Source organism: Tachyglossus aculeatus, chromosome 10 (genome assembly GCF_015852505.1).
Source record: "Tachyglossus aculeatus isolate mTacAcu1 chromosome 10, mTacAcu1.pri, whole genome shotgun sequence".
Lineage (NCBI taxonomy): Eukaryota > Metazoa > Chordata > Mammalia > Monotremata > Tachyglossidae > Tachyglossus > Tachyglossus aculeatus.
Genome location: NC_052075.1, coordinates 38,277,708 through 38,289,846, shown reverse-complemented (window position 1 = coordinate 38,289,846; position 12,139 = coordinate 38,277,708). Strand labels below are relative to the sequence as shown.

Here is a 12,139-nt window from a genome sequence, read left to right as displayed (position 1 = left end):
CCGTTTCAATTATCACTCGATTTTCTGCGGCACTCAGCACAAGCCACGTCCTGAATATCGTCGAGAGTTAATGGGAAGAAGTCAAAAAGCCAGAGCGGAAGCGAAAGGGAATTAAGTAGTTCAGGCCCCAAGGAAAGCGGCTTTTCGGATACATTTGAAGAGAAATGGAGCTTAGTAATATTTGCATTTTCTGGGGATTTAGAAGTAGATGGTGAAACTGTTAGTTCCGAATTAAGTTGCTTAATTCCCTGCACCCCAAGTGGCGAACATCCTTTAGCCATCTTTTTTAGCATTTAGGTACTTATGTGAATCCATACTCAGCACTTCTGCGTATATATGTATCTACATTTATTTAATTACCACTTATTCTAGTGCTCAGTTTCTTGAGGGCAGGGAACGTGTCACTTCTTGGCTGTCTACTGCCTGAGTGCTTAATACAGTGCACTGCACTCAGTGGGATTAGTCGTAATAATATTTATTTAAATGCCTACTGTTTGCAGGGTACCATACTAAATTCTGGGAAAATGTTCACGGGTGAGAATTCGACATGGTCTCTGGCCCTTAGGGGCTCACCACTGAAGAATAACGGGGAAAGAGAAGATGGGTGGTGAACATATAAGGAGCAATGAAACGGAAAAAAAAAACACCCCACAAAACAATCTTAAAAACAGGGACAATAATAAATCAATCCACGTGATTTTTCCAGGATTATTTCAGAGGTAAAGCTCTGCACAAAATAAATGCTCAATAAGCACAATTGATTGATAAGACTTTCTTTCCTCACTTCATCTTACTGACCTGGTGAGTGAGGCTATTTAATAATAATAATGGTAATAATTACAGTACTTTCTAAGTGCTTACTATGTGCCAACCACCGTTCTAAACTCTGGGGTAGGTACAAGTTAATCAAGTTGGACACAGCCCCTGACCCACATGGGGCTTACATTCTTAATCTCCAGGATTATTTCAGAGGTAAAGCTCTGCACAAAATAAATGCTCAATAAGCACAATTGATTGATAAGACTCTCTTTCCTCACTTCTGTGTCCATCTTACTGACCTGGTGAGTGAGACTATGTAATAATAATAATGATAATAATTGCAATACTTGCTAAGTGCTTACCATGTGCCAACCACTGTTCTAAGCTCTGGGGTAGATACCAGTTAATCAAGTTGGACACAGCCCCTGACCCACATGGGGCTTACATTCTTAATCTGACCCACATTATTCGCCTCTACCACCCCCTCCAGATTCTTGTAGCCGTCATCTACCGCCCTCCGGCCCCCACTTCCAACTTCTTTAACGACTTTGACCCCTTCCTCACATTCCTTCTCTCCTTCTCCATGCCCACTCTGATCCTCGGAGACTTCAATATCCACATGGATATCCCTAACGACTCCTCTGCCGCCCGCCTTCTATCTCTCCTTGACGCTGCCAACCTCTTCCTCCACCCCACCTCACCCACTCACCAACTTGGTCATACCCTCGACCTCATCATCTCCTACCGCTGCACTGTGTCCACCCTCACCAACTCTGTGATCCCTCTCTCTGATCATAATCTTCTCACCTGCCTCCTCACTCACACTCCTTTCCCCTGTAAATCCGTATTACTCCCTCACAGAGATCTCCGCTCTCTGGACCCCACCCATCTTTCGGAGCGCCTCACACCCCACCTCGCCGTCCACTCCTCTCTACCCAGTCTTGATGATCAGATTACTGCTCTCAACTCTACCCTTTCTACTCAGCTAGACTCGCTCGCTCCCCTTTCCCTTCGCCGCTCTCGCACCACTAACCCACAGCCCTGGATCACTGCCACTGTCCGCCTCCTTCGCTCTTATGCTCGCGCTGCTGAACGCTGCTGGCGAAAGTCTAAACACCATGCCAACCTCGTTCACTTCAAGTTTATCCTTTCCTGCCTTAACTCAGCCCTCTCTTCTGCCAGACAAAACTATTTCTCCTCCCTTATTGACACCCATGCCCATCACCCCCGCCAGCTCTTCCGTACATTCAACTCCCTTCTCAGGCCCCCGGTTCCTCCCCCTCCTCCTTCCCTCACCCCCAACGATCTGGCCTCCTACTTCATTAACAAAATTAAATCCATCAGGTCCGACCTCCCCAAAGTCTCTTCCCCCCTTTCTCCAACCCCCCGGCTCTCAACACTCTCTGCTACTCTCCCATCCTTCCCAGCGGTATCCTCAGAGGAACTCTCCTCCCTCCTCTCAAGTGCTACTCCGGCCACCTGTGCTTCTGACCCCATTCCCTCTCATCTTATGAAATCTCTCGCTCCATCCCTTCTCCCCTCCTTAACTTCCATCTTCAACCGCTCACTCTCCACTGGTTCCTTCCCCTCTGCCTTCAAACATGCCCGTGTCTCTCCCATCCTAAAAAAACCCTCTCTTGACCCCACCTCACCTTCTAGTTATCGTCCCATTTCCCTCCTACCATTCCTTTCCAAACTCCTTGAACGAGTTGTCTACACGCGCTGCCTAGAATTCCTCAACAACGACTCTCTCCTCGACCCCCTCCAGTCTGGCTTCCGTCCCCTTCATTCCACGGAAACTGCGCTCTCAAAGGTCACCAATGACCTCCTGCTTGCCAAATCCAACGGCTCATACTCTGTCCTAATCCTCCTCGACCTCTCAGCTGCCTTCGACACTGTGGACCACCCCCTTCTCCTCAACACGTTATCTGACCTTGGCTTCACAGACTCCGTCCTCTCCTGGTTCTCCTCTTATCTCTCCGGTCGTTCTTTCTCAGTCTCTTTTGCAGGCTCCTCCTCCCCCTCCCATCCTCTTACTGTGGGGGTTCCCCAAGGTTCAGTGCTTGGTCCCCTTCTGTTCTCAATCTACACTCACTCCCTTGGTGACCTCATTCGCTCCCACGGCTTCAACTATCATCTCTACGCTGATGACACCCAGATCTCCATCTCTGCCCCTGCTCTCTCCCCCTCCCTCCAGGCTCGCATCTCCTCCTGCCTTCAGGACATCTCCATCTGGATGTCCGCCCGCCACCTAAAGCTCAACATGTCGAAGACTGAGCTCCTTGTCTTCCCTCCCAAACCTTGTCCTCTCCCTGACTTTCCCATCTCTGTTGACGGCACTACCATCCTTCCCGTCTCACAAGCCCGCAACCTTGGTGTCATCCTCGACTCCGCTCTCTCATTCACCCCTCACATCCAAGCCGTCACCAAAACCTGCCGGTCTCAGCTCCGCAACATTGCCAAGATCCGCCCTTTCCTCTCCATCCAAACCGCTACCCTGCTAATTCAAGCTCTCATCCTATCCCGTCTGGACTACTGCACTAGCCTTCTCTCTGATCTCCCATCCTCGTGTCTCTCTCCACTTCAATCCATACTTCATGCTGCTGCCCGGATTATCTTTGTCCAGAAACGCTCTGGACATATTACTCCCCTCCTCAAAAACCTCCAATGGCTACCGATCAATCTGCGCATCAAGCAGAAACTCCTCACCCTGGGCTTCAAGGCTGTCCATCACCTCGCCCCCTCCTACCTCACCTCCCTTCTCTCCTTCTACTGCCCAGCCCGCACCCTCCGCTCCTCCACCACTAATCTCCTCACTGTACCTCGCTCTCGCCTGTCCCGCCATCGACCCCCGGCCCACGTCATCCCCCGGGCCTGGAATGCCCTCCCTCTGCCCATCCGCCAAGCTAGCTCTCTTCCTCCCTTCAAGGCCCTGCTGAGAGCTCACCTCCTCCAGGAGGCCTTCCCAGACTGAGCCCCTTCTTTCCTCTCCCCCTCGTCCCCCTCTCCATCCCCCCGTCTTACCTCCTTCCCTTCCCCACAGCACCTGTGTATATGTATATATGGTTGTACATATTTATTACTCTATTTATTTATTTATTTATTTATTTTACTTGTACATTTCTATCCTACTTATTTTATTTTGTTGGTATGTTTGGTTCTGTTCTCTGTCTCCCCCTTTTAGACTGTGAGCCCACTGTTGGGTAGGGACTGTCTCTATGTGATGCCAATTTGTACTTCCCAAGCGCTTAGTACAGTGCTCTGCACATAGTAAGCGCTCAATAAATACGATTGATTGATTGATTGATTGATTAATCTCCATTTTACAGGTGAGGTAACTGAGGCACAGAGAAGTTAAGTGACTTGCCCAAGGTCACATAGCAGACAGGGGAAGCAGCATGGCTTAGTGAAAAGACCTTGGGCCTGGGAGTCGGAGGACATGGGTTCAAATCCTGGCTCCGCCACTTGTCTGCTATGGGGCCTTGGGCAAGCTACATCTCTGTGCCTCAGTTACCTCATCTGTGAAATGGGGATTAAGACTGTGAGCCCCGCGTGGGACAACCTGATTGCCTTGTATCTACCCCAGCAGTTAGAACAGTGCTTGGCACATAGTAAGCATGTAACAAATGCTATCATCATCATTATTATTATTTGGCAGAGCTGGATTAGAACCCAGGTCCTTCTAAGTCCCAGGCCCATGCTCTATCCACTATGCCATGCTGCATCTCTGCATGGGGCTACAGTGCATCGTAAAGGAGCATTTATATATGTATATATATTTGTACATATTTATTACTCTATTTATTCTACTTGTACATATCTATTCTATTTATTTTATTTTGTTAGTATGTTTGGTTTTGTTCTCTGTCTCCCCCTTTTAGACTGTGAGCCCACTGTTGGGTAGGGACTGTCTCTATATGTTGCCAACTTGTACTTCCCAAGCGCTTAGTACAGTGCTCTGCACATAGTAAGCGCTCAATAAATACGATTGATGATGATGATGATGATTTACCCTATAGAAGGAGTGAGGGGAGGCAGTGAATGAGGTCCTCTGTGTCTCTTCCAAAAGATTGAGATCGGATCAATGCAGATTAGCACGCTCCTTTCGGGGCAAGATAAATCATGGGTAGAGTACGGTGTTAATTTAGGAAACCGTTGGGACTAAAATGCTAACAAAATGACAGCCGTTCCATTATCTTGTACAAATATTTGGCACTAGAATTTTCTTATTTACTAACTGTGAGGTTCGCAGTATTTTTAAATACCCAGTCTCTGGTTGAAGGAAAAATAAACAACGCGACATGAAGATACTCAGCGCTAGGTCTGCTGAGTTTAGCAATAGACAGGGTAGAGACTGGGGTTGATCATTTATCATTTCCAGACTCTGAGCCTTTAATCAGCTTTTAGTTTATTAGAAGTGCCAGTCTGTGGTTTGAGGCCGGGGAAGCAAAGAACACGCAGTTTATTTAGTGTCAGAAGCACCCTAAGTAATGTTTTTGAGTTTGGGAACTTTCCTTTGGTGGTGATGGTTGTTGGATTTCAGTCCGACCGGGGCAGTGGCCATCACATTTTTTTCTTAATGGCATTTGCTATGTGCTTACTATATGCCAGGCGCTGTACTAAGCGCTGGGGTAGAAAGAAGTTAATCGGGTTGGATACAGTCCATATCCCACATGGGGTTCACAGTCTTAATCCCCGTTTTACAGATGAGGAAACTGAGGCCCAGAGAAGTGAAGTTCCTTGCCCAAAGCCTTCCCAGACCGAGCCCCTTCCTTCCTCTCCCCCTCACCCCCCTCTCCATCCCCCCCATCTTACCTCCTTCCCTTCCCCACAGCACCTGTATATATGTATATATGTTTGTACATATTTATTACTCTATCTTGTACATATCTATTCTATTTATTTTATTTTGTCAGTATGTTTGGTTTTGTTCTCTGTCTCCCCCTTCTAGACTGTGAGCCCGCTGTTGGGTAGGGACTGTCTCTATGTGTTGCCGACTTGTACTTCCCAAGCGCTCAGTACAGTGCTCTGCACACAGTAAGTGCTCAATAAATATGATTTATTGATTGATTGATTGGCAGAGAAGCAGCAGAATCGGAATTAGGACCCAGGTCCTCTGACTCCTGGATCGGAGCTCTTTCCATCGTCTTAGGGATGGGCCTGGGTTCCTCCATTGGGGAATCCTCACCTGCCCTGTTATTTCCCCCCTGCCCGCCCTGGCTGGAGAGTGACCCTGATTTGCAGGTATGGGGGAAAGTTGCTTCACTTCCCTGTGCCTCAGTTACCTCATCTGGAAAATGGGGGTTGAGACTGTGAGCCTCACGTGGGACAGAGACTGTATCCACCCCAGCATTTAGTGACCCTGATTTGCAGGTATGGGGGTGGGCAGAAGCTGGCTTGGACCCCCTTCCTAACCACCGGGAGAACATGGCATAGTGGATAGAGCAGGAACCTGGGAATCAGATGGTCATGGGTTCTAATTCCGGCTCCCTCACTCGTCTGCTGTGTGACCTGGGGAAAGTTGCTTCACTTCCCTGTGCCTCAGTTACCTCATCTGGAAAATGGGGGTTGAGACTGTGAGCCTCACGTGGGACAGAGACTGTGTCCAACCCGATTAGGCTGTATCCACCCCAGCATTTAGTACAGTTCTTGGCACAGAGTAAGTGCGTAGCAAATGCCACAATTATTATTATTATTAATAACGATCAGGTGGCTGTGAATATGGGCCGTGGCACAGTTCCGTTGGGCCGTGAGAAGCCAGAGAACCCATGGCGTAGTGGAAAGAGCACGGGCTTGGGAGTCAAAGGACACGGGTTCTAATCCTGGCTCTGCCACTTGTCTGCGGTGTGACCTTGGGCAAGCCACTTAACTTCTCTGTGCCTCAGTTAACCTCATCTATAAAATGGGAATTAAGATTGTGAACCCCACTTGGGACGACCTGATTACCCTGTGTCCACCCCAATGTTTAGAACAGTGCCTAGCACGTATTAAGTGCTTAACAAATACCTTAATTATTATTAATCAGCGTGGCTCAGTCTAAAGAGCGCGGGCTTGGGAGTCAGAAGTCATGGGTTTGAATCCCGGCCCCGCCACTTGTCAGCTGTGTGACCTTGGGCAAGCCACTTTACTTCTCTGGGCATCAGTTCCCTCATCTGTAAAATGGGGATCAAGACTGTGAGCCCCACGTGGGACAACCTGATCACCTTGTATCCCCCCGAGCGCTTTGAACAGGGCTTCGTACATAGTAAGCACTTAACAAATACCACCATTATTATTATTATTAACCTGTTGCCACCTTCATTTTTCTGATTATTGTTGTTGTTGTTGTTAATGGACAGGCTTCGTTTATCTTTTTATAGCATTTCCTGACCAGTCTGTCAGCCGTGCCTTTCTCCAGCCCCACCTCCCCCTTGATATTGTGAGCCCATTAGTGGCTAGACACCAGGTCTGAATTAAAAATAGTACAAGAGTGACCCTGTATTTTCATTCCATCCTCGATTTCCTGGAATTCTGGAGTTCTGAATCAGAAACATGCTCCCCCTTTTTAGGATTAAAAATGTTTGTGAAAGAGTCATAACAAAACTCAGTTAATTGACCTACAGTCCCGTCACTTGGTTTTCTTAAGCCTTGGAGTCAATTTGGATAAAGACAATAAAGCACATGGTAATGCATTATGGTGCTGCAGGGGTAACTAGAGTATCGGAAATTAAACTTCACAAGTCGTTCTGTTAACTCTCCATGATATTTGCTCCAAGAGATGATTAATGAAACGTAGCCCAATGAAAATGTGTGAGGAACTCACCGATCTAATTCTGGGAGGAGCGCTGATGAGGATTTCCATCTGTTTTCTTTTTCTTTCAATGAACAAACAGTATTTAGCCTCGTTTCGATGCCAAGACTTTAGTGTAATTGCACTCCAGTAATACCGTTTATTTTATACTCCCCTCCAGTACTTTGGAAGTCTGCTCGTGATTTTCTGTGTTGAACTTGCCTGTGGAGTTTGGACCTATGAGCAGGAAATCATGGTGAGTAAGAAGAAAGTTACAAAATAATGTTTGGAAAGCTAGTTTGTGTCTACTGGGTGAAGAAATAATGCCCTCGTGGGCCGCTGCCAGACCATCGTGATTCTAACACGTTTTGCCTGACCCAAACTATTATAAAGCTCTCAGTCAGTGGTATTTACTGAGAGCTTACTGTATGAAGAGCACTGTACTAAGCACATGGGAGAGTACAGTACAACAGAGTTGGTAGATAGTTGGTAGAGCTTACAGTCTTGTGGGTGATAGTGGTCTTGTCCTTTTCCTCCTGTTCTCTTACCATTCCTTTTCCTTTCCACTCTACTTTCATGCTCTCCCTGGCTATTTTTTTGGTCTCCTCTCGCCTCTTTTCCACTCCCCTTATCTAGTGAGGTTTTTCTCTTCTCCTCTTCCCTCTCTCTGTTTACCTAACCCCAACCCAATCTTTAAATGTATCTAATATAAATAATACTTCGCATTTGTGTCCCGTTTTGATTTATCCAAAGCACTTTTACTTAAGTGATGGTGGGGAGAAGCAGCCACGGCCTGCTGCTGTTTCCACAAAACCTCGGGGAGGTTGTGGTGGCGGCTGCTGAAGCATTTGCTGTGGCTGCAGTGGTGACTGAGCTGTGAGGGGCCTGAAATTCTTCTCCGTGGCCTGCTACCGATCTCACATTGTCTTAGTGTTTTGTTGCATCTCCTTATTTATCTGTTGCCAGTTCCCCCTCTCTATTTTTATTTTAGGATTGTGAGCCCCCCTGAGGGACAGGGACTGTGTCTAATTCCTGACTGTGTATTCTTTAATAATGGTATTTGGTAAGCTCCTACTAGGTTCCAGGCACTGTACTGAGCGCTGATTGATGCAAGCAGATGGGGTTGGACTTTGTCCCTGTCCCATATGAGACTCTCAGTCTCACAGTCATAATCTCCATTTGACAGATGACGTAACTGAGGCACAGAGAAATGCAGTGACTTGTCCAAGGTCACAGAGTAGGCAAGTGGTGGAATGGGGATTAGAGCCCAGGTCCTTTTGACTCTCAGGCTTGTGCTCTATCCACTAGGCCATGCTGCTTCTCTGCATCAGTGCTCAGTATACAGTAAGTGCCTAATAAATACCATTACTCCTCCTCCTCCTACTACTATTTAAATTCTACTGCTACTTTTCTCATTTAGTCCCCACAACATACCCATTTGGTAGGGGAGAGAGAAATCCCTCCTCAATTCATCCTCAATTTTGAGATGAGGTATCTGAGACTAAGTGACTTAGCCAGGGTCACACAGCAGGCCAGTGGCCAAACTGAGACTAGAACCAGTATGGAGTACTTTGTCTTGCCTTATTCCTGCTAGCCTTTTCCTCCTTCTGGGTCCTTCATCTCGTCCAACCTCATAATAACAATGCCAAAACCACATAACCTAGCAAACTTTAAACCATGCCCTTTGCCATCCCTTTACATATGGGCCCCTGACAAATAATGTTTTGACTATTTGTTCACGTTAAGCTGGTGTAGTGTCCCGTTGGAAGATGTTGGGTTATTCAACCCTTTGAATATTGCCTTAGGCTTAAACAGTGCACATTAATTTTCAAATTTTCCTAATTATGGCAAATCACAAAGCACTGAACAGCAAACACGTCCCGACCAACTGCCTTGCGTTTTCCGTAGAAGAGACTCATATGTCTTCCTCTGGAGCAGCTGAAAAGGGTCTCACCAACTGGTCTTTTCAGCACGAGGCAACATGTAGCAATTTTGTTGCAGCAAGAGAAGAGGGCATTCCTTTGGCATTTTCAGGTCCAAGGCGACGGAATTAATGACAGTGTGTACTCTGAAATAGAAAAAAACAAAAGCGTTGTATTTTTCATATTCTATGACTCCGCACATTCCAGGATGAACCTGCTACTTTAAGGAGGTTTGTAAAGCCTCGGTTTGAAGACTGAATCCAACTGATACTTGGGACGGCCACTCTTAAATGTGAAGTTGATTTTGGCGCCTGCCCAAATCTGAAACCTCTGAGCCCTCCCCAACAAAGTTTTGCTCCCAGTTTGACAACTTCCAAGCCTGAAGCGAGACTGGGTGGTTAATTCCGTCCGAGAGTAGGACCAAAAAGCCAGCCATGCTTCTCCACTTGCTTAATGTGAAGTTACGACCTGGTTTTTCTACCCAAAATTCACTGGAATTCTATTTGCGGTGCAGATAAGAGAGGAAAATGGTGGATTTTCATCGTTGGCCTCAGAGTCAGGCTTTCCCCCTTCTACCCTGAAGTAGCTCCAGAAACAAGGCCAGATAACTGATTCCAGGAACAGATGGAGGTGCTACTGTTTATGTAATTGGCAAAGTCTATTCCCTCCTGCCTTCTCTTCCTCCCGCTTAAAATAAATCTGTCACCCTGACTTTCCAGAGATCAGGAGCATAAATCTCGATAGGACTTTCATTCCATTATCCCGGCCGTTGCTTATGAATGGATCTTTTTTACGGGGACTTGTTTTTAAAGTCTGTCTCTCCTTTGGAAAGTCATTTGTCTCTCTGTCTGTTGTTTAAAAACAAGTCTGACCCCTGCAATATATGTGTATTCACGCATCAGGTTCACTTAGTACTGGGAGAAATCTAGCAGGCGCAATACAAAGTTGAAAAATCAAAAACATTCCCAAAGCCAGTGTGTTAGGAAACACATGTGGACCACAGAAGGGAATGTTAAAATGCCCAGTTCCCTACCCTGGAAAGAGTCCAGGATCCATTGCTCATCATATTTTCCAATAGTAATAGTGGTATTTGCTAATTATTCTTAGAGGTGCTGAACTCATGAACTCATATGGGTGTGGAGATATTCATTTTGTTGTATAAATTTCTCCCATTTACTGACCAGAAAAATGAACTATCCACTCATTTATTCAGTCATTTATTGAGCACTTATTGTGTGCAAAGCACTGTACTAAGCACTCGAGAGAGTACAGTATAGCAATAAACAGATGCATTCCCTGCCCAGCATTAGCTGGGGAAAACACCTCTCTTCTCATGATAACTAACCTGTCTTTATTTTTAAGGTTTGCATTTTAAAAAATGCATTCTGTCCTCTTTAAACTGGGGGCAAAACCTTTGAGGGAAAGCGACCCAAATCCAGTCATCCTCAAGGCCAAATTGTTGATGTTTCGGAAAAAATGCGACACAGCCTGTTGACAACACGAATTGTCAACACATGTCCTTTGGTGAAAGGTTAGGGTTTAGTCTTACTGCTAGAGCTAGGGTAAGGGTTAAGTTAGTGTGAAAGGTGGCGTTGATTGGCTTGTAGAAGAATGGCCTGTCACCAGCTGAATATTTGGTGATTGAGTGGACTGCAGTTGACCTTCTAATGGATAGTTTAGGGTGATTTGTTATCCAACCATTTAAATGGATGAGGTCCTGAAAGCATTTTCCATGCCAAACTTGCTAGATAAGTGCTCTGTTCAGAGTGAGATTAATACAGACTTGTCCACGTTGTGGACAAGTCCCATTATTTGGGACAGGATCTTCAATGCTGTACCACCCTTTTTCTTTGCCGTAAATGGTCTGTCGTAGATGGTGGCAGGACAGACTATATTCAAGCAATCAATGGTATTTATTGGGCACTTCCTATATGCAGATTTCATCTTTTTTTTTTAACCACCTCAGCCTTACCATCCTTGTGTTTTATTCTAAGATTGTGGGCCAGGGATCATGTCTAACTCTCACTTGTGTATTTTTCCCCCAGTGCTTAGTTCAGAGCTCTACACACAGTAGTTGTTTAATAAATACTATTGCTATTTACTACTACTATTAATCCTCCTACTACTGTGTTGCCGACTTGTACTTCCCAAGCACTTTGTACAGCGCTCTGCATGCAGTAAGTGCTCAATAAATATGATTGAATGAATGAATGAATGAATGCAGAGCACTGTAATGATGATAGCATTTATTAAGCGCTTACTATGTGTAAAGCACTGTCCTAAGTACTGTACCTGGGCGAGAACAATACAACAGAATCAATCAATCAATCAATCGTATTTATTGAGTGCTTACTGTGTGCAGAGCACTGTACTAAACGCTTGGGAAGTACAAGTTGGCAACATATAGAGACAGTCCCTACCCAACAGTGGGCTCACAGTCTAAAAGCAGCAGACACAGAAGTAGCAGACACATTCCCTGCCCATAAGGTGCTTACTGTCTGCACTTTGCTGCAGTGATAATAATAATAATAATATATGGCATTTGTTAAGTGCTTACTATGTGCCAGACACTGTTCTAAATGCTGGGGTAGATACAAGGTAATCCAGTTGGACACAGTCCCTGGCCCTCGCAGGGCTCACAGTCCTCATTTTACAGATAAGGTAACTGAGACTCAGGGAAGTGAAGAGA

At 46.0% G+C, this 12,139-nt stretch overlaps 1 protein-coding gene across 1 annotated transcript in view; it reads left to right on the top strand.

Annotated features, from left to right (window-relative positions):
• The window catches only part of TSPAN12 (tetraspanin 12), a 57,018-nt gene that overhangs the window by 22,001 nt on the left and 22,878 nt on the right, over positions 1-12,139 (top strand). The window contains exon 4 of the mRNA XM_038751940.1: positions 7,710-7,784. Coding sequence (XP_038607868.1) covers positions 7,710-7,784 — 75 coding nt within the window. The remainder of the gene's footprint in view (positions 1-7,709; positions 7,785-12,139) is intronic.